Genomic DNA, 23589 nt, shown 5'->3' with positions numbered 1-23589 from the left:
TTGATAGTATAAATAGCAGAACTGTCTAAAGAACAGGAAAAGAAGATGCAAGCAGTCTAAATTACTTATCCCTGTTGTTTCAATTTGAACTATTTTCTGATAATGCTGAGCTGTTTTGTTTTTTTTAAAATTAAATATATTTTCTATTGATTTCAGAAAGAAAGGGAGAGAGAGAGGGAAGGGAGAGAGAGAGGAACATCAAGGATGAGAGTGAATCACTGAGCGGCTGCCTCCTGCATGCCCCACACTAAGGATAGAGCCCCTAACACAGGCATGTGCCCTGACCGGGAAACCCAGGACCTTCAATCCGCAGGGCGATGCTCTACCCACTGAGCCAGAACAGCCAGAGCTGAGCTGTTTAATGTTATGTAGTTGTCAACGTAAGTACTTTAAAAATTAAATGAAAAATATATATTTTTTTAGCCCCTGCTGCGTGGCTCAGTTGGTTGGAGCATTGTTCCGTGCTCTGAAAGGTCGCTGGTTCAAGTCCCCGTCAGGACAAATACTAGGTTGTGGGCTCAATCGTAAGTAGAAGTGGGTGTGACAAACGAATCTACATATAGCAAAGAAAGCAAAAAAAAAAAAAAAAAGAAGTGGGTGTGAGAGGCAACTGATAGATGTTTCTCTCTCACATCAATGTTCTCTCTCAAATACAACCTTGGGTGAAGAGTAAAATAATAAAAAAAATTTAAAAAATTTTATACATTTCTCTATTTGAAATTATACAATAGCAATATGTTATTTTTACAATATTTGGGAGGAAAAGGCAGAATGTACTTCCTCCCTTCTAATATTATTTTCAAACTGAAAAGTAATAATTTACATGAAAAAATATGGGTAAAACTTTTATCTGTCAACTATTTTCAATGCTCAGATAATCTGGTCAATATTAATTCTCTGTTTTGCTCTCACAATGGAAACTTAATTTATATTATTGTCCAAAAAAGGGAGAAAGTTGTTAAGGATATAAAACCCAACAGAGGGTTCTTATATATCCTTGAGAAAAAAATTCCTTCTTTGCAGGCTCTTAAAATTCATTTAACGTTAGCTTGCTAATCATTCATATTAATGGAGGGATGCAGTAGAATAAGCAATAATTGCTACTAAATATCAGGCTTACAATGAGTCATATTAAAATTTCTCTTTAGATTTATTTTGTAATTTTATTAGTCCAAGTAATATTGAAGTCACTTCTTTCTCTAAATCGCAGTTGGTCTATGGGGAAATGGAAAGAAGTGGCTGATTATGTTTTGTTAAGTCTAGAATTAAACATCTCTCCGGGGATTATTAAAGTTGGCAATCAATTTTATCTATTTATAACCATCTCTTAAAAAGTTAGTGTCCTAATCTTATAAGAAAAGGAAGCCATATGTTAAACAACTTTTCAAAGGTGGAGAGAGAAAACAAAGTAGATTCATTCTCTTCTTCACACTTAGATGTCTCTCCAGTTATACCCTGAGAAAGATTTGTTTCAATCTTTTCCTTTATCTCCTAGAAAAGTGATTTTCAATCTTTTTCATCTTATGACACACATAAAGTAATTACTAAAAATTCTGTAGTATACTCAAAAAGTATTTGTTGCTGATCTGACAAAAAAAAAAAAAAAAAAAAAAAGAGGTATAATTTTGATTCATTCACACCAGACAATTATTGTGTTGGCTGTTGTCATTTTTTAATTTGACAATCTAACGGGAAGAGGTCAATATCCCTGACAAAACAGTCAGGAATTGAATATTGTACAAAATCCTTGCATTGCCCTGGCTGTTTTTACTCAGTGGTTAGAGCACTGGCCCTCTCAACCAAAGGGTCACGGGTTTTATTCCCAGTCAAGGGTGAGAAACTGGATTGCAGGTTCGATCCCCAGCCCCAGTCAGGTCACCGTGCTTGAGGAACCCATCGATCTCTCGATCTCCCCCTTCCACTCTCTCTCGCAATCAATGGGAAAATATCCTCAGGTGAGGATTAACAACCACAAAATTCTTTCTGCACACCAGCTGAAAATCTCTGTCCTGGCAAAGGAAAACTTTGCAAAAGATATAACCTAAGGAAGTGCCAAAGATCAATAACCATATAATATCTACTTTCACAAGTTTCAACTAAATTTTCAAGCTTTAATACAATTCAGTTAACATACCAATATCACCAAATTTTAGATGTAAGGTTACCTTATTTGTCTGATTAGCCAGAATTAATCATAACCCTTAACTGAAAACTAGTCTAAAATGCCTTACTGACTTTGCAGGATTCTGAAGAGTATCATTCTCTTTCCTAGTTAAGACCTGTTTCACCTATGCCAGCTTGGCTCAGTGGAATGAAGGGTCCCAGGTTCAATTCCGGTCAAGGGCACATGCCAGGTTGGTGGGCTTGATCCCCAGTAGAGGGCATGCAACAGCCAATCAGTGATTCTCTCTCATCATTGAGGTTTCTATCTCGCTCTCCCTCTCCCTTCCTCTCTGAAATCAATAAAATATACATTAAAAAAAGATCTGTGTAAAAAAAAGTGAAATTTATTTAATATGCATGCTAATATGGAGATGCTCTAACCCTGAATCGTCCAATAGGGTAGCCACTAACCACAGTGGCTATTTACATTTATATAAAATTTAAAATTTAAGCCCTAGCCAGTATTGCTCAGTGGATAGAGCGTCAGCCTGCGGACTGAAAGGTTTGGGGTTCGATTCCCCAGTAGGGGGCGTGCAGGAGGCAGCCAGTCAATGATTCTCTCTCATCACTGATGTTTCTATCTCTCCCTTCTTCTCTGAAATCATTAAAAAGGTATTTTTTAAAAATTTAAATTTAGTTCCTTAGTCACAATAGCCACATTCAAGCGCTCACCTGACAAGTGGCTCATGATTGCTGCAATGAAAGACACAGATATATTTCCATCATTGCAGAAAAAACAGCCCTCTCTAGAGTGAGGATTAAACATCTAACTTAAACTAGTTATTATTTTCTCACGAAAGTCAAGTACATAAAAAAATGTAGGTTCATTAAAATTGTTGGTTATCTGAGTTTTGTTACCAGGAATTCCTCTATTATCCCTGTTCAAACCCATCATACCATCACTGGTTAAAGCTCACCCACTGGTTGGGTTAATTGTAGCAAGACATAAACTTACTGGCAGGTTGATCAAGTTTGACTATTGATGCTTGTAGTGCATAAAGTGCTTGCAGTTCCTTCTCTGTGTCCGAGTCTAGGTACTTGAGTAAGATCGGCACTCTCTGCTTGATAACAGCAGTGTCCACTCGGAAGGTGGAACAGTCAGCTGGAGGTGACAGAAGAACTAAGCATTACATTTAAGGAATTAGCACACAGTCATTTTCAAATTCTGAACCATTAAGACACATCTGACTCTATAAGAAGAGAGGAAGCAAGGAGGTCCAAGGCTACAATTTTGAAATTCAAAATGTTCTGAAATTCTTAATGGGACATTCTTTCTGAAATAATAAAAGAACGGAGGGGTGATGTATTCTGTGTTGGGTTCCTTCAGCAGTTGTGTACCCAATTCTTTATCTTTAATCACAATCAAACAGGTACAGTGGTTTTATCTCTTTCTAAACTAAAATAGAAACACAACATCAGAAAGGAAATTAGATTGAGAGTTCATGTAAATCTTTTCAGAAGGGTAAAAGAATTAGAACCGCGTTATTGTTAATTATAGGAGGGCGAGGGCTGTCAGTGGCAGACAACGTATCTGACCTGGGCCTTCGGGGAAAGGCACAACTCAGGGGCTGAGGAACGCATCCCAGAGCCAAGAAGCATAGGTTTCATTTCCTCTGTGAGTTGGCACAAGGACACAATATTGTTTTTTAAAAGCAGCTTTTATGTTTTCCAACTGATTTTTATAGTGCCAAAGTCTTATTTCCATAGGTAATGTAAATTATTTAAAATTTTTTAAAATCAAGACTTTCTATTTAGCTTGTTGTTTATTCGTTAAAGAACATAGAAAAAACATTAATTGATAGAAAAATCTTAAATTAGAATCCTGAAGCTGTCTTCTAAAATGATAAAGAGAAAACTAAAATTCTGAAAAACTTTGGAGTTGAATTTTGCTTTCCTATTTCAGTGATACAAATGTGGATTTCTGAGGCTAAGAGGATGATCTTGTTAAATACTGTTAAATATTACAGGCAGCTTGGAATATTTAGGGTTTCTACCATTCCTTATCCTATCCTATCCATCTATGAAATTCATCAACACTCAATGAAATTGGCTTATATAAAGTAAATATAAAGCAGAAGCAGCAACTGGTATTTCTTTCCTCACGTATGTAGTTATATAAAACTGGAGGCCTGATGCACGAAGATTTGTGCAAGAATGGCCCTTCCTTCCCCTGGCTGTCTTGCACACCTTCACTCCGGCTGGAGCCGCCTTTCCACCTTCCTATGCTGCCCAGAGGCTTGGAGTAGCTGGGGTGGTGCGGAACACCTGCGGCCACTCAGCGCCTGTATATGCAAATCAACCCACCATCTTTGTTGGGTTAACTTGCATACTTGCTCCTGATTGGCTGGTGGGCATCACAAAGGGACAGTCAATTTGCCTCTTACTCTTCTATTAGTGTAGATGGCTTTTCTGTTGAGATTAGTCCCTGATTGATATTAACAGGTTAAAAATATTCAACCTAAAAAAAAAAAAAGAATATTCAACCTGGCCGGGCCAGTGTGGCTCAGTGGCTGAGCATTGACATATGAACTAGGAGGTCAGGGTTCAATTCCTGGTCAGGGCACACATCTGGGTTGCAGACTCAATCCCCAGTTGGGGCATACAGAAGGCAGCCAATAAATGATTCTCTCTCATTACTATGTTTCTCTCTCTCTCTCTCTTTCCCTTCCTCTCTGAAATCAATAAAAACATATATTAAAAAAAAAAAAATCCTCAATCCGTTCATTTTAACTCTTGAAAGGAAGAAGCCAGGCTTTGAGTGTTGGAAGCGAAAAGTAAATTCATAAATTTGAATGTGAATTAGAAAAGCCACATGCAACACAGTATAAAACCACCAAAGGCATGCAGTAAGCTGCTCAGATCTGGGCTCTTTGCAGGCAGGGCAGCTAGCTGCCGCCTGCTTGAGACAGCCAGGCACTGTAGACAGAAAGGCGTGCATCTGCACAGAAACTGAGCTATATAGGGCAAGTTTTAAAGGCAATATAAACTCAGGCCCAAATCAGCAGTATTGACATAGTGGGGATTTCAGATGTTAAATTTTGCCTTTAGAAATGTTACTTACCTATTATAATAGCTGCTTTACAAACGGCTGTCATTAAAGCTCTAAGGAATGTAGGTGAACTCATCTGGCTTTCATCTAGATTAGCCTGATATCAAAAGTAAATGGAACAGTTTAAAGGTACGCTCACACACCAGAGAAATCAATTCCCCTAAACTAGGTCCCATCTGGCACTGAGGGCAGATGGGTCACATTCAACATTCTTGCAAAAATCAATCTTCTGATTCACTGGAAAACACTTAGGCTACTGTCAGTTCTGTTGAAAATGTTCTAAGAGGCAGTATTTCATTTTTAGGGGTGTCACTGCCTACCTTTGCTCATTCCATTATATAGTGCTGTATACTACATACATTTGGAAGTGCAATGATTTAAAAACATTTTTCTGCTGGGACCGGTTTGGCTCAGTGGATAGAGCGTCGGTCTGCAGACTGAAAGGTCCCAGGTTCGATTCTGGTCAAGGGCATGTACATTGGTTGCAGGCACATCCCCAGCAGGGGGTGTGCAGGAGGCAGCTGGTCGATGTTTCTCTCTCATCGACATTTCTAGCTCTCTATCCCTCTTCCTTCCTCTCTGTGGAAAATCAATAAAATATATTTTTTTAAAAACCAAACAAACAACAACAACAAAAAAAACCCCAATTTTTTCTTCCTCAAAATATAACCCATACTAAGATGTTATCCAAATGTATAAATTCAGAAGAACTATACCACCACCACATTGTATTTTAAAGACTACTTTTTTCAGTAGTGTGCAACTCTTCCTAAGTGTGCAAACATGGCTTTTTACCTTAATTTTAATGTTGAATTAGAGATAAATCTCAAGTATTGCCTCAAACAAATCCTTCAGGTGGTGGTGACAAAATTGTTACTCTTTTCTAAGAATGGCAAAAAATGTATTTAGAAATATGCTAAATAAATGGGCCCTCAATTTGTTTTTTAGTTTATTTCTCTTAAGATCTTATTTTTCTTAATATCTTCTTGCTATAAAACACTGTCCTAAACCAGAGGAGCAGCAAAAGAAAATGACAAACAAAAGGAGACATCTCCTAGGCAGGTAATTTTCCTTCTTTTTAGAAAAGCAAGCAAGAATTTGACCACAACAAAATATACTTAGGGCAGTGAAACAAGGAAGGGCATAGGAGAAGCAACAGGAGGCTCTCGGCTGGGTGCTTGGGCTCACTGGGAGGCCAGAGAAAAGGGGGGAAGAGGGCCCTGGAGATAAGGTCAGGAAGTTAGCCTGGAATGAGCTGCTGCTGCCCAATGCTCCCCTGGTGGCAAGTCTCACGGGGTCCCTTAGGGTTTAGAGGACGCATGCCTGTGGGAAGGAAAGGGGGAAGGGAATGGCGTGGGCGTGGTCCCTGGAGCACAGTCTAGTATTCCCCCTGAAAGGGTCAGGCTACAAATGATGGGCCCGGAAAAAATTAAAGCTCTCATTATAAAACTATGAATCTTATAAAAATAGAAAAACAGCCTTATTGGCTTAAAATACAAATACATGTAAGAATAAAACTAAACTTCATTAAAGTTAAACACTCCCAGGAAGGGAAAGGGTAATGTGTGAATTAAGGAGATCCCTCAGGAATCTTTCTGGCAGAGCTTTCAGGGAAGGTGACATAGTCATTATACCTCTACCCAGTCAAAGATCTGTTCATCATTTGCTTTCTCCTCAATAATGAGTTTCTCAAGTCGATTATATAGCTCTTCAGCAGAGAGTTCTTTCTTTGAAAGTGCTTCAGAGGAACAGGAACCGTCAGATTCTATAAAATCCAACTTCTGAAACATAAAATATTACACACATTGATATAATTCAGTGTTATCACCCTGAGAGGAAAACAAAGTCCTGGGGGTATCTTTTGTTTTACACGGATCAAAACTATCAGCACTATCCTTCTGAGTATTTCTCCATTTTTCTCTGCTGTGTATTCCTGATTCTACTTACAGACAAGCAAACAGACAAAACCCCTAGGACAACCTCCTGGGTGCACTCACCTCCGACCATTCTGGGCTTGTCGGGCTCTTAGCGTCTCCTAGGGCCTTAGGGCATCGTTAACTTTTCTTTCTGCTCCACAAAGCCAGCAATTTTTTCTTACAAAGCATTTTTATATGTTTAGTGAGTTAATTTTCCAATATAGTTATTATAATTTTAAAAATTTAAGTTATAGTAACATCTATTGATACAGGGACTTTTTCATTTATAAAATTCAATGATATTCAGTTTCATAGAACAATACCAGAAACTTCATTAGTAAAACAATTAATAAAATAATGTATCTTTTGTAAAGATTAAGAATGATTTTTTAAAAAACTTTTTAAGCTTTTCTTGTTAAAACCTAAAACACAAACATATTAGGCCAATCCTACACTGGGTCAGGATTATCAATATCACTCTTTTTCACCTTCACATTTTGTCTCACTGTAAGGTCTCCAAGGGCACTAACAGGAATAAATGGAGCTGTCATCACCTACGACAGCAATGCCTTCTTCGGGAACACCTCCTGGAGGAGCTGATTGAGGCTCTTCTTGAGGAGGTGTCACTCTTCAGAAATATGTCCATGGTGATTTGCTTCATTTCTTTTTATTATTATTTTCACAAACATATTTAAATATAATATTGATTTTTTTAGAGAGAGTAAGGGAGAGGGATAGAGTTAGAAACATCGATCAGCTGCCTCCTGCACACCCCCTACTGGGGATGTGCCTGCAACCAAGGTACATGCTCTTGACCGGAATTGAACCTAGGATCCTTCAGCCCGCAGATCGATGTTCTATCCACTGAGCCAAATTGGCTGGGGCTTTTAAAAAAACTTTATTATAGATTTGCTTGTAAGCAGATAATGCACCATGCACATTATTCTTTATCAAATGTAAACCTTTTAGTGTTGGGGTCCATGTTGTCAAACTTTTTAAGGAGCTTGTTGAGGTCTGCAATTGCTTCTGCTAAAGCCTTCATGGTGAACTTTCTTGGTGGTTCTTTTTCTTCTGCAATTTCCTTTCTCTTGCCTCTTCTTCAGCTATGTGTTCCTGTTCTAGTACCAACAACTCCTCGTTAGCTAAGTCCTCGGGAGCCACCTCTAGCAGTGCTTCAATGTCATCTTCAACCATACCCAGGTTAAAGTTGCTTGTCATCTCAGTCACAAACTTGTTGATTTTTGCAACTTTTGCTCTACAATGACTGCTGCAGTGTCACTAAGTAACCAGAATTTTTCAGCTCCATTATAATCTTACTAGAAGCCTGATGCATGAAATTTCATGCAAGAGCCTTGGGCCGGCCCTGCTCGCTGCGGCTGCGGCTGGGACCTCTGCTGCCTCTGCCGTTACCCCGCCTGCTGCGGCTTTGTCTGGAAGGAAGGACGTCTGGAAGAACTTACGGTCTAATTAGCATATTACCCTTTTATTATTATAGAAAGGACCACTATCATATATGTGGTCTGGCTTTGACCGAAATGTCATTAAGTGTTGTATGACTAGAGTTAGTTTTTACTTCAGCTATTGTAATTTTTCAGATCCAGAATTTGTTTAGTTCTTATTTATAATTTCTACTTCTTTATCCATATTCCCAACTTGTTCATACATCATTCTCCTATAGTTCTTTTCCATGGTTTTCTTCAGCAGTTTGAGCATATTTAAAAGTTAAAGTCGTTGTCTAGTCGGTACAATGTTTTGGGCTTTCTCAGGGATGCTTTCTGTCAGTTTCTTTTTTATCCCTGTGAATGAGCCACATTTTCCTGTTTCTCTGTATGCTTTATAATTATTTTGTTGAGAACTAGACATTTTGAATATTATAATGTGGAAACCCTGGATATCATTATCTCCCTTCCCCAGGGACTGCTGATGATGCAGTCATCTGTTTGATGACTTTTATTTTCTATTAATATATTTTATTGATTTTTTTACAGAGAGGAAGGGAGAGGAATAGAGTCAGAAATATTGATGGGAGAGAAACAATGATCAGCTGCCTCTTGCACACTCCCCACTGGGTATGTGCCCGCAACCAAGGTACATGCCCTTGAAGGGAATCGAACCTGGGACCCTTCAATCAGCAGGCCGACGCTTTATCCACTGAGCCAAACCGATTAGGGCTGTTTGATGACTTTTAGATAAGGACTACATTCCTTATATGTGGTCACTGATGTCTTTAATTCATTAACTCCACAGGCGGCCAGTAACTCTTATTTTGGTCTAATTTTAATGACTAGAATATTAATGAAATTACATTCATTTCCTTTATAAAATATATTTACTATGGCCCTAGCTGGTTTGGGTTCAGTGGACAGAGTGTTGGCCTGTGGACTAAAGGGTCCTGGATTCAATTCTAATCAAGGACACATGCCTGGGTTGCAGGCTTGATCCCCAGCAGGAGGCTCTTATCAATGATTCTCTCTCATCATTGATGTTTCTCTCTCTCTCTTCCTCTCTGAAATAAATAAAAATACATTAAAAAATAATAATAAGATAAAATAGACTTATTATGGTTGGCCCTTGAACAACATGGGGGTGAGGGAAACCAACCATCTGTGCAGTTAAAAATCTGTGTATAAATTAAACTGGTCCTCCACATATACATATTCCATATTCCCAATTGTGGACTGAAAATATGTACTATCAAACAGGAAGAAATAAGTCTTGTTCTTACCTGTTCCAAGAGGAAATTATGTACATCTTTTCCTTCTGGTAAAAAGTCCTTCCAGCTGAGGTCAGCCTCCCTCCACAGGGCTCCCACTTTCTTATGGCTCTGAAACAGAGGTTAGTCAAAATCTATTTACTTTTACATTGGCAAAAGAAAAAAATAGAGTGCAGAACTGTTAAGACTGAAAAATAAAAACTTTCCCTTGCTGATATGAAGTTAATTTCTTAGGACTCTAAGCATTGAAGCTGAGATGTCTGAAAGGATGGAAATATAATGGTGAATGACTGAAATTTAGCTGTTTCAGGTTTAATAATATTTTACTGGATGACTAATATGAGGATTGGCAAGCTGGTACTTGAAATTAAAAAGTGATTAAAACACAGAGTTTACAAATTCAACACTTTCCAAATATTGCTATAAACATCTGCTATTAAAGCCATTCAACAATCTCACTGCTACTCCTCTTCCCAGATCACGGTTATGCTGACTAACATGAGAAGGCTAATAAAGCTGTTGCTCTCGAACCAGGAATGAGAAGTATTTCAAGGGAAAAGCAGAAGTTGAATGCAAGAAACGGAGAAGAGCTGTGATCAGCTAGAAAACTGACGAGGAGGTGCAAGCCCACTGCTTGCATAAAGGCACAGCGATAAAGGAAAGCGTTAGGTTTTGAGGCCGCCTGACTGCAGAGTTTATGCTCCATGAGAGTTTTACTTTAATTTTTACAAAAAAAGTTAACAAGAATTTTGAGTTTTAGATGGGAGAGAAGTAGGGACTTTTTGCTCTACAATTAGGGTTCAATAAAAACCTTAGTGCCTGCAAGCAAAGTGTATTACTAACAAATAGATAATCAACTAGAACTAGAGTCCAGGTTATTTAGTATACCTGTCTATGAATAACTATTACACAAATGTAACACAGAAGGACTTCTCTAGATTTATAAGGAGAAGTGAAACACTGAATTATTTTTATCAATGCCTATAAAACAATAAAAACTATCATCTCAATGTTTTTAGTTTTGGTTTGAATAAGTCAGAAATCACTCCAGAATCTTGCCTGAGTTCTATTTTGTTTTGACATCTGACCCCAGGGTTACATCACCTTTGTGGTGCCACACCTCTTTCCCACACCAAACCCTTAGACCTCTGAGTGCACTGACACACTCTTTTGAAACTATTGGGTTTGACTCATCTGTCTCCCTCTCCAGTTTATAAATTCCTTGATGGTTTGGTGTTCTTTGTGGATTGAGATCCTAACATAGACCGTTGCAGAGAATTGTATTTTACAAATTGTAAAAAAATTGTATAGTATTTATTAAATTAAAATAAATTTAACTTTAAAATAGAGATTTACAATCGTCAGTCATTTTTACCACCTATTTGTAATCATATTACCTAGCCCATGATAAAAAATAATAAAACCAATCATATTTTTAAAAACCATTACCCAAGGATATGTTCTCATTAGTTTGTAGAGAGAGAGGAAGGAGGAGTGAAGGAGAAACATGGATGTGAGAGGGAAACTGATCGGTTGCCTCCAGTGCATGGCCCAACCAGGGATCAAATCCTCAACCTTTTGGTGTATGGGACAACGCCAGGGGGAAAAATCAATCATTTAATGATTAATCCCATCTTTCTCTGAAAGCAGAGGAATTTTCATGCAAATAATCAAAAAGTATAAATAATGCAGCCTTTTAAAATATATATATGTTTTTATTGATTTCAGAGAGAGAGAGAAAGGAAGCGAGAGATAGAAACATCAATGAAGAGAGAGAATCATTAATCGGCTGCCTCCTGAATGCCTCTTGACCAGAATCGAACCTGTGACCCTTCAGTCCTCAGATGGAGAGTCTATCCACTGAGTCAAACCACCTGGGGCAACAATACAATCATTTTGTTTCAAGGGAAGATAAATTAACTAGCCACAAATAAAACATATCTTGAAATTCTTTAGAATTTTACCAAACCTAGCTGAGATTAGGTAATTCTTTTCCAAGTTACCAGGAAACAGAAGAACAAATAAACCCCTGGAAGAAACTTGAACCAGAGACCTCACCCTTTTTTTTCAAATAATAAAAGAAAACTGAATTACGTGCATTATGACACCTAAGCTATTGACAAATAACCCAAGGTCAAAATCACTGCCCTTCCTAGTATGCTGTTCAGTCAGACATTCAGTTTAACACTCACCATTTGTTTGCATAGAAGGTGCAATATTTCAGAAAGCAAGATTCCAGCTCTTCCAACAGGAAGTAAAGGTTTGCAAAATTCTCTGTAAAAGAAACGAGTAGTGATTAAGTACCTCAGAACAAATTCCCTGTTCTAGAACAGTAGGCAAACAATGTGTGCCAAAAGAACAGGTACTGTACATCTAAATAACACCAGGCCAGCCAAGTCCACTACAGGACTCGGAGTAATTTTCAGCAGAAATAGGTGAGAGACTTCAGGTTCATTTTATGCTTCATGGAGAAGCTGGAAAAGGACGTTAGAATTCCTGGGTTTTGCCTTTTTCTGTAACTGCTTCCATTATAAAAACAACTGCAAGGCCCATTCTCACTTAATAATCTATTTATTTACATAAATCCTTGCCTCAGTGGTTGAGCATCGGCCTATGAACCAGGAGGTGGAGGTTTGATTCCCAGTCGGGGGACATGTCTGGGTTGTGGGCTTCATCCCCAGGTTGGGACATGCAAGAGGCAGCTGATCAATGATTCTTTCTCATCAGTGATGTATCTCTCTCTCTCTCTTCGTCTCCCTTCCTCTTTGAAATCCATAACAATATATTTAAAAAAAATAAACCCCACTTTAAGCTGAAAGGAGAGAGACACCTTAGGTAATGGGGAGTTATAAAACTTAATTATTAAGAAAGGAAGCCTTTTTAAAAATATATATTTTTTATTGATTTCAGAAAGGAAGGGAGAGAGATTGATAGAAATATCATTGATGAGAGAGAATCATTGATGTCCCCTACTGGGGTGGAATTAAGCCCACAACCCAGGCATGTGCCCTTGGCAGGAATCAAACCTGGGACCCTTTAGTCTGTAGGCCAAAGCTCTATCCACTGAACAAAACCGGCAGAGCAGGAGAGCCCATTTTTTAAAGAATATAGATAAAACACAGAAATGGACCAATTTTCTCATAGTCTAAGCCTAAACTGTATTCTGTAGGATATCAATAGTCATTCCTTAAAAAAAACAAGTCTATAGCCAATTAAGTGAGGCAATATGAATTAAACAAACATAGTTTTTACTTTTTTTTTTTAGTACTAAAGAATTGGCCTAATCTTGAATGTGCTATAATAATCTTGTGAATGTCAAAGAAAGAGACACAACAGCATATAGACTTTGACTATATAAACAATTTTTGGGGAAGTACTAGCCTATCCGACATGGCAATAATTTCTCATTCATGTTCAAATTTAGGAATTTAGGAATGCCTGAGACCTCAGTTCCTTTTATAACAACCTGAGCATGCACTGTGCAGATGTCATAGTCTGATAAGTTATTATGTGGAAATACAACTTCTTACAACACTGGAGCAATGACAGACATAGGAGTTAGGTAACATTAAGTTTCCAGGAGCAACCACCCTCTTGTCAGTTACGTGACTCTGGAGCCAAATCTATAATCACTGCTGCCCTCAATGGACCACAAGGCTAGAATATCCCCTCACTTACATAGTATAGACCTAATATAATGGAACATTTTTATATTAAAATTAGAAGTCTTAAATAGTCATGGGCTGCATCCAAGAGTCTCCATAGGCACTAAGGCAGCAATTTTCAACTGGTGTCCCACAAGAATTTTTTAAAATATAGTAATCATTTAATGAATAAATAAATGAATTTACTCATTCATGAATTCATTATGATTTATTAAACTTTAGTTTTACAACCTAATGTTAACCAGAATGTTAAGAATAAAAAATAAAATACATAAGGAAGTATGGTGAGATTATGTAGACAGGAGGGGAAGGGGGGAAGGGGTGTCAGTGAATAGGATAGAAGAGCAGGATAGGAAATGATGGCAGATCCGGGCACAGTTAGGAAACTCCGAGTAGATTAATATAACCAGACAAGAGTTTGTGTGTGCTGGGTTGGGGAGCAAGTGGTGATAGGTGGGAACTGATTGGAAGAAGAAAGCTGGAGTTAGAAAATATGAAATTGAAGATAAAAACAAAGGCCAGATTATAAAGTGTTTTTTAGTCAAGCAGTTTGATCTTAAAGACAAACAGAAAATTTAACACAGCATAACATTTTTTGAGGTAAAGGAGTTTTCTCTTTAGATCTTCTAGGAGTTTTATGGTTTCAATCTTTGCTCCATTTCCAATTAACTTTGTGAGTGGGGTAAGATAGAGTTTAATTTATTCTTCCGCATTTGGTTATCCAGTTTTCCCAACGTTATTTATTGAGGAGATTGTCCTTTCCCCAGCCACAAGAATTTTTAAAACAGGTAATACGTGACTATTTAGTCAGGGGCACTGACCTTTTCCTTAGATTGTCAAATAAGGAAATGACAACAGCCAACACAACAAGAGCTGTTTGGGGTGAGTGAGTAAAAATCATACCTATTTTTGTATAATAAGATCAGCAAAAATATATATATCTACTTGTGCTGCAAAATTTTAGTAATTAGTGTGCCATGAGATGAAAAAGGTTGAAATTGCTGTACTAAGGGAACAGCACTATGCTAGAAGGCCAGCTGATGAGTTTTGCATCAGTTTAACTCGACATATAGCAAAAGAAATAAGAACAACTTACATGATAAGTTCTCGCATGGAGATTCCACCTTCTTTTAACATGGGAGTTACCAGTTCAGCAAGGTACAACCAAATATGAGGAATATCAATGGCCATGTCATCTGCTGTTTCCAATGTTTCTGAAAAACTAAAAAAGAAAAAAATTCACATGCAAATGTAATCCAAAAGTTAAGATTAAATAAAAAGACCAAAATCAGTCAGCAAAGAAGTGCCTATTAAGCACGTGCTATGTTAGGTACTGTTCTGGACATAAAGTAATTGGTTCTTGCTCTCAAAGAGCTTATATTAGCGTGGAAAGAGGGAGAGAAAAGCATACTTGCAGATAGGGCCAATTCAATACGCTGAGGAACATGAAATATGGTACTAGGATATCCCAATACAGCTGGTGGTCAGAAATACTTCTGTATTGAGGTGACATTTGGAAGACTTAAATGTTGGAAATGAGGCAGCCATGTGAAATTCTGGGGGAATAGCTATCAATTTAATCCCACACTATAAAGAGCTCATTATAGTTGAGTATCATATCTTTGGAGTCAGCCAGAAGCACTATCTGAAAATTTTGTGTAGTGCAGACCAGAAAAAGCAAAACCCGTTGTCCTTGAGGAGCTTACAATCGGGGAAAAACTGGAAGGATATAAAGAGTTGGACAACTTTCCTAACAACATCAAACATTATAACATGTTACCAACTATTGTATCTTTAAAGAAAAGTTAATGGTTTGAAATATTTCTCAATATGAAGTGAAATAAATGAGATTTGAATATAGTACTTATTAGGAAAGTCAAATACCAAAATATCAGTGCAATTTTACTTAGGCTCAACAGCATAGCTACTTAGTTATAAGCATAAAAATATAACCTAAGACTTTCTTAATTAGTCCCACATATAGCATTTTTAAAAAGTACACAGCAAAAGTAAATTTAATTATAGGAGACACATACTTACAAGGAAATAAACATAATCACAAGAAAAGGGAAGAATGAATGACGAGGCCATGGGCAGGTGGCATTTGCCGTCATGTCCTTTCAGATCTCTGCATGTATAAAGTGTGTGCTTTTCCACTGCAGTTCTAGCTTCTAGCAAGTATGCCACTCTTCTTTCCCTGCCTCAGAAGCCTACACATCACGTCATTAAATTTTTTCACTTATACAAAAAGGTACCACTACTAGGCACAGTCACCTTCCTGAAGGTGCTACTTCAAAACAGTGTGCAGCTTCACCACATTCTCCAACTCTGGGCTTCATGAATTCTTAACGCCAACTTTCTGAATTTCCAGCTTGGAATTACTTGACATCTATTTGTGATACAACAGATACTTGACTATTCTCCCATTATGTGCAGACTTTCAGCTCAGTTAATGTGCTTCTAATGGACCATAATCTGGACAGACTCCAAGATCTCTGGGTTAATCGCCCTATAATGCCAACTCATGTTCCACGGGTTAGTGGCGTAGATTAGGCTGTTTAACGAGCCCATGAGACAATAACTGCAGCCGTGCTGGTCGTTCAGCAGTATAACTGCTGCTATTTTCATCTCATATGACACCTAAAAGATACCCATATTCTTGCTTTGGTATTCTATAATACTTCTCAATTAGTCCTGGGACTATCTGCAGAACACAATCCCTGGTCAAATCCATACTGATAAAAACGCACACACTATGTTTGGCTTAACACAGGATTTCCATAAAACAAGCCAGTTATGAGACATTTCTTTTTAGTTCCTAAATCCTTTTGTATGATTTTAAAAGAAAAATCCGAGGTGTATAGAAGCTCCTACACACAGTAGTCTTTGGGCTGCATACTACATCGTCTATAACAATGCCTTGCAGAATACACATGTTCTGCTGCCTGAATGAAATAGAGCTATACCATGCCCCTGCTTCTTGGCATGTAGTGACCTTCACACCCACTGGACTGCACTGCGGAAAGGGTCCATGGGTGGGACTTCAGGAATCCTCTCCCCATTTCAATGATAGATCTACTTTTACTTATTTTACACACTGGGTTCCTGCCTAAAATTTACTTTAGAAAAGGAGTACATGGTTAAAAGTTGGAATTTTAAAAAATTCAATAAAGGTCTGATCAGAAATCTGCTAAAAGGGCAAAATCATCTAACACAGTTTGGAAATGATATTGTCAGCAGCTCTTGCACAATTTGCATGAAGACAACTATATTTTAAATGGAAATTTGGCTGTAGATAAATAAGGAAGAGATAGCGAATACATCTAAAAGTCAGGTTAATCAAGTATTATTATGACTAATCAAATGAATCTAGCTACAGGTAAAAGGGAGAAATAAAAGAACACGAAAAGCCTTCTACTGCAGTATCATCCGCAAAGACTATTTAATCTAGATCCTTCCTAGATGAGCAAATAGGGTCTTCACTGTCCACTGGCACCTCTGCAGTTTGTACTTGAACCTTTGTATGAATGTCTGTGTGAGCTCTGAACTCTAACTGCTTACAAAGGCAGAGATGCCACTGTGGCAAGAAAAGTTCAGGAGGAGATAAAAACGTAGTTCAGGAGGAGATAAAAACGTAGTTCAGGAGGAGATAAAAATTTCCTCTCCAACAAATACTTCTCAAAGTGAAATACCAACATATCAAGCTTCCTGAAGGACACATATTTTGTGTTTATTGTCAACTCCATTTTTTACCATCCTGGATATCATGTTTATTAACCTTTCAAAGTGATTCCAATTCTGTGGCTAATAGTTGAGTACACTCGCCTACCCTTACTAGACACCTTTAAAAAGGAAGTCTTCTAGAGCCATGATAGAAAATGACTGTATCAACAGTGCTTGAACTGCACCTACCCACCTACTTTACATCATAAAGCATTTAGATTCAAGTCCCGAAAATTCTAAGAGAATGGCTGATGTTGCCTTTGTGGAGATGTTTGATCTATGGCGACTGTTATGCTCAGAGCTGATATAGCATCTTGTAAGGAAAATTCCAAAGGTTCTAAGCTTTATAAACAACCTGACAAAAAGAGCCTATGTGAAACTTCTGTGTCACCTAACTTAATATTCAGTAGCACTGCATGCCTTAAAAGGGACTGCAGGAGAGATGGCTCGCTTGGGACACTAGACAGAAACAGCTTCAGGGACTGCTCAAAAGTTAGCATACAAGGAAGCTAACGTCAGATGCTCCCCCACAATGTTGTATAAAAACAAAAATATTTGTATGTTGGGACTAAAGAGACATAAGATTAGGACCTTTCCATGACTCTAATAAACTAGCCTCTCTGCCGAAACCAATTTGGCTCAGTGGATAGAGCGTCGGCCTGCGGACTGAAGGGTCCTGGGTTCAATTCCGGACAAGGGCACGTACCTTGGTTTCGGGTACATCCCCAGTGGGGGGGTGCAGGAGGCAGCTGGTCGATGTTCCTCTCTCATCAACGTTTCTAACTCTCAATACCTCTCAATTCCTCTCTGTATAAAAATCAATAAAATATTAAAAAACAAAAAACTAAAAACAACAACTGGCCTCTCTGGACAGTATGGACTATTTAGAACTTGGACTTTAGAGGTAACTGGGAAACTCTGGTCTATTTGCAGGAAGCCTCTTTGTGGATAATGACCTGACACTATCGGTTTGTTTCCATCTTAAAAAAAATTGCCAGGTCTCCCGATTTAGGGAGAAATAGGGGTCTTTGTAGGGGTTCTGACTAAAGATGGCCTGTTAGGTCTAATTTAATATTAAAAGTTAGCCTGGAAAATAAATAAATAAATAAATAAATAAATAAATAAATAAATGCTAGCCTGGAGCCACTGCATTGCCTCTAGCTGCAGAAGGAAGTAAAAATAGAAAGAGATGAAGTAGTTACTGAGACAAAGAAGTGTTAATCTCATTTTCAGTCTAAATAAATGGTGGTGGCAGTACCATCAGCAGCAGCTGCAGTGCCAGTGAGAGTGTGGATACCATGACTGGAAGGCACCTTTTCCTCAAGGGACCAGCGAAGGGAAATGCAAATGTCAGAGAGCCTAGAAACCCAGCCGGCACCTCACAAACTCAAGTAAAACTGATGAAGCCAGATACACTTCTTGAGGTCTTTCCGAATATGAGTCAATTTCTGAGTACAGTTTGAAGAGAGACATGAAACGGTAAATAATAATCCAGCATTTTCCAAAATTTCTGGTGACTATAGCATAATATCTGGGTAAAAGCAATTTTTTAATAAAATAATAGTTATTGCAAATGTAGTTTCTAGGGGGCTGAAATTATACTTTCAAGTTGCCTAGCGGCAGACCTGTTTGTTTGTGCGGGTGTGTACACCCCTCATTGCTTTTACTGTTTATACTGGCTGGTTACTGGAGTGAACAACTTATTTCTCTTTTAAAACTGGAAACCATCCTGGCCTTAAATGCCAACAACCACAGCAATTTTTGCCAAAGTTTCTTATTAAATTAACTGGGACCGATGGCCTTAATCTAGTCAGAGAAATCTAACTTACTGCTGAAAGACAACTTGAAAAAAATGTTTCTACTGATTTTTTTAGAGAGAGGGAGAGGTTGAGAGAGATAGAAACATTGACTGGTTATCTCCTGTATACCCCCTATTAGGGATTGAATTGAAACCCAGGCATATGCCCTGACTTGGAATTGAATCCATGACCTCGTGGTGCATAGGATGATGCTCAATCCACTGAGCCACACTGACCAGGCTGAAAGACAACTTTTTAATGATCCTAAGGGCAAGTATAAATCTTCCAGAACCTTGAGGACAATGCCACCTTTCCTCACAAATCAAATGAGTAATTTTTCTAAGTACATTCAATCTTGGCATTTATTTTACTGTTTTAAAAATATATTTTTATTGATTTTAGAGAGGAAGGAAGAAGGAGAGAGAGAGAAAAACATCAACGATGAAAGAGAATCATTGGTCAGCTGCCTCCTGCATGCCCCCTACTGGGGATCCAGCCTGCAACCCAGGCATATATGCCCTTGGCTGGAATTGAATCTGGGACCCTTCAGTCCGCAGGTCAACGCTCTTATCTACTGAGCCAAAATGGCTAGGGCCAATCTTGGCATTTAATGATTACACTATTCTAAGAGGTTGACTATAACTAAAAGACACATGATAGCATTTCATCACATGTGTATTTAATGTTGATATTAAAAAATTTATTCTCCATACAACCTGAGCCCTGGCCGGTGTTGCTAAGTGGTTAGTGTCGACCCGTTGACCGAAGGATCTTGGGTTTGATTCCCAGTCAAGGGTACGTCCCTGGGTTGAAGGTTCGATTTCTAGCCCTGTTTGGGGAACATGTTGGGGGTGACCAATTGATGTGCCTCTCTCATATAGATGTTTCTCCTTCTTTCCCTTCCACTCTTTCTAAAAATCAATAGAAAAGATACCCTCAAGTGAAGATTAACAAAACAACAACAAAAAGTACATGAACTTGGCAAAAAAGATTTAGAAGGAGAAAAATTACTTGAATAGTGCAGAATTCTTACTGCCATCTGCTTAATGAGTTATCCCAAGTAAGTACGAGCTGGGGTTTGTGGATCAGCCCCCAGGAAGTCTTAGTTCCTGTTCCCTTAGAGTGAGCACGTATCAGGATGGCTGTGATATTAAGTTTATATTGTACAACATGGCCCCTAAAACTAAATTTTTTAACACATGTAATCTTCCTGTTAAACATTGCTTTTAGAACCTAAGCCGGGGTGAGATTCTATGGCTGCATCACAAAGAACTGATCCATCCACTTGTGATGATGGTGTAGCACAAAGAAATCAGAATCTGATCAAATGAGGATCAATACCAGTGATAGCCATCAAAGTAACCATCAGCAGGAATCAGAATGAAGCCAACCTGGAGTAGACTAAATCATTAACAACTTGGAGTTACATATCCTTCTATAGGGCTAACAGGTACAGACAAGCATTTACTGGCAAAAATAACCATATTTATTGAAAGGTTAAGTCAAACTTTCAAAAAATTTTTCACAAAGAAAAGTTTTTATCCTCAAAGAATATCCAACGGTTTACTTGGCTGGTGAGGCCTCAGATTCCCCATGGTTAAAGGATCTCTTCTACCTTATTTATGTCATAAGACTAGAGGCCTGGTGCACAAAATTCATGTAAGGTGGTGGTGGGGTATCCCTCAGTCCAGCCTGCACCCTCTCCAATCTGAGATCCCTCTCACAATCCAGGACTGCTGACTCCTAACCACTCGCCTGCCTGCCTGCCTGATCACCCCCTAAACCACTTCCTGCCAGTCTGATTGACGCCTAATTGCTCTCCTGCCGGCCCGATTGTCCCCAACTGCCCTCCCCTGAAGGCCTAATTGCCCCCAATTGCCCTCCCTTGCAGGCCTGGTCCCTCCCCTTGCCCTCCCCTGCTGGCCATCTTGTGGTGGCCAGTTTGTGTCCACATATGGGCGGCCATCTTATATTTTGGAGTGATGGTCAATTTGCATATCACCTCTTTATTATATAAGATGGGTCTACTTATGTCATAACATAGGTCTAACAATTAGTATTAAAAAGCAGAAGATAACCTTTATGATATAATACAGTCTACAAATGCCATCATACCAACTAACATATTATCAGTATTATACATCAACGTGTTAGAGTGGACACAATTTAATCTATGAAAAAAAGCTAAAAACTTAAAATAGATATGTGCTATTAAAATGAACTACTTAAGAGTCTAGTAAAGGAATACCACCATTCTTGAGGAGAATACTAACCCTTTGAAAAAGTCCTGCTTGCTGAGCTTCTCTGACTGCACCAGCTGATACAGTAACTGGCCCATGTGATCCCTGGTGATCTGGCTCCTTTCCAGGGTGGACTCAACCCCCACTCTCACAAACACGTGGAGCGGGCCCTGGGCATTCAGCTCCTCCACACATTGCATGGCTTCCTGTTCAAATAGCAAATAAAAGCTTACCCCAAATCTAGATAGCATTACCAGAGGGTTAAAATAAGTTTAAAATCTCTTACTTATGACAAACTCAGTAGAAAGCTCGACAAACAAGACATTTTCACATATAGTGTTTAAAACATTAATACAACTCAGTAAAATGCAGGCTGATATAGGCAATATTAATCTTATTTTCAAAACAAAGTAAGTGCGTCTTTATAAACAAATGTGTTTAGGTTAACAACTTTATTCAAGATCACTCAAAGGACCAGAAACAAAAAAGTATTTTTCTACACAATGTTTGCTTATTTTATGATCATTTTAAAAAACTAAAAACGGTATATTATGAAATAGAAATTCAACGTCATGATTCAAAGGCCTTCCTTAAAATGGCAACTGAAGTAATTATGTTTGGGTATGTTAAATACTTGCAAAATCTTCCATGAAAAAGGTCTTCTTTGACAGTAAAGTGTATATGCTTAGCTTAAGTACTAAAACCCCTTATGAAGTTCTTGGGGTTCTTCCCCTGGGGTGGCCTGGCTAGGTGATATATTTGGCATGGAGGGTAAAAGCCTGGCAGCCTGGGTTGCTGAATCGCCAATATAGCAGTGTGCCACCCTGCCCTCACCTCTCAACTTTGAGAACAAAATCCTTTGGTTTCACCTCAAAAGGGAGCAGCTCTTCTGAGGGGGAAGATGCATGGGAGAAGGGCAGCCTCCTGATTGAAGGAGATGGAAGGCCATGAAGGTGTCCCACTGATGCTTGACTGCCCCTCTGCTACTTTATTTAATACCTCCCCATGTCTACAGGCAAATTAAATAGTACAATGTACACGTAGACAGCTTCACCTCAATTGAGATTCATCCATTGTTAGTTTCTTTCCTCTACATCTGAGCAATTTAACATGCATATAATAGTCAATACAAATATTATCCAACATATATAGTACATACTCGAATTCCCATAACTGTTTCCAAATGTCCAATATAGCTTCTTGCTGTTTTAGGATCCGATTAAAAACCTGGCATCACATGTCATGATGTCTCTTTAGACTCCTTTAATCTAGTCAGTCCTGTCTCTTATCCTTTTATGACACTGGCATTTTTGAAACATTCAGGCTAGTTGTCATTTCTAGCTCCATCTGCACCTCATGCACATTCAATCTGCTAAATAAATTGCCATCATCCTTCTAATTTCAAACTTCCAGAATATTGCTGCTATCTATTACCTGTGCCTCTTATGCTTGTGGGTTTTTGCCTCATATTCAGAGCATCATCATCATCATAATGCCTTTTAAGGAGAGAGTGGAAAGGAATGCAAGTATTCCATTCAATCTTCACTTTAACCTGAAGTGATTAAGTGTCTTTCAATGGGAATTCACTGAATCTGCATAGATGGCCAACTAATTACATCACAATACTTCTAATGTCCAGCAGTTTATGATCCTGCCCTTCTCCCTGATTTTCTCATGGCTTGATTTTTCTTGTTGAGCTCTCAGCTGAAATAATATAGTCTCTATGACTTCACAACCAGGGCTCTAAAAATCACCTAATTTTACTTCTCCACACTGAAACATTTTATTTGGTAGCTGTTTGTTTATTTATTACCTATTAGAGGCCCGGTGTATGAAATTCGTGCATGTGGGGGGTATGTGTCCCTCGGCCCAGCCTGCACCTTCTCCAATCTGGGGTCCCTTTCACAATCCAGGACTGCTGGCTCCCAACCGTTTGCCTGCCTACCTGCCTGATTGCCCTTAACTGCTTCTGCCTGCTAGCCTGATCACCCCCTAACCACTCCCCTGCCAGCCTGATCGACACCTAACTGCTCCCCTGCTGGCCTGATTGCCCCTAACTGCTCTCCCCTGCAGGCCTGGGTCCCCTCCCCTGCAGGCCTAATTGCCCCCAATGTCTTTCTATGCTGGCCCGGTCACCCCTGACTACCCTCCCCTTAAGGCCTGATCACCCCCAACTGCCCTCCCTTACAGGCCTGATTGCCCACAACTGCCCTCCCCTGCCAGTCATCTTGTGGCAGCCATCTGTGTCCATATGGGAGTGATCATCTTGTGTGTTGGAATGAGGGTCAATTTGCATATTACTTCTTTATTATATAGAATAT

General features: G+C 38.7%; 1 protein-coding gene and 1 long non-coding RNA gene across 37 annotated transcripts in view; one reads left to right on the top strand and one right to left on the bottom strand.

Annotated features, from left to right (window-relative positions):
* The window catches only part of EIF4G3 (eukaryotic translation initiation factor 4 gamma 3), a 240507-nt gene that overhangs the window by 1096 nt on the left and 215822 nt on the right, over positions 1 to 23589 (bottom strand). For all 36 annotated transcript variants that reach the window (XM_084874802.1, XM_084874781.1, XM_084874803.1 and 33 more), the window contains 7 exons: positions 21302 to 21474; positions 14603 to 14728; positions 12034 to 12115; positions 9854 to 9952; positions 6847 to 6993; positions 5225 to 5309; positions 3119 to 3265 (listed from right to left, as the gene is read on the bottom strand). In XM_084874802.1, coding sequence (XP_084730928.1) covers positions 3119 to 3265; positions 5225 to 5309; positions 6847 to 6993; positions 9854 to 9952; positions 12034 to 12115; positions 14603 to 14728; positions 21302 to 21474 — 859 coding nt within the window. The remainder of the gene's footprint in view (positions 1 to 3118; positions 3266 to 5224; positions 5310 to 6846; positions 6994 to 9853; positions 9953 to 12033; positions 12116 to 14602; positions 14729 to 21301; positions 21475 to 23589) is intronic.
* The window catches only part of LOC311618034, a 53735-nt gene that overhangs the window by 17443 nt on the left and 12703 nt on the right, over positions 1 to 23589 (top strand). The window lies entirely within an intron of this gene.

Source organism: Pipistrellus hanaki, assembly GCF_964339955.1.
Source record: "Pipistrellus hanaki genome assembly, chromosome: 2".
NCBI lineage: Eukaryota > Metazoa > Chordata > Mammalia > Chiroptera > Vespertilionidae > Pipistrellus > Pipistrellus hanaki.
Note: the sequence above shows the minus strand (reverse complement) of the source record. Positions and strands in the feature narration are given on the sequence as shown.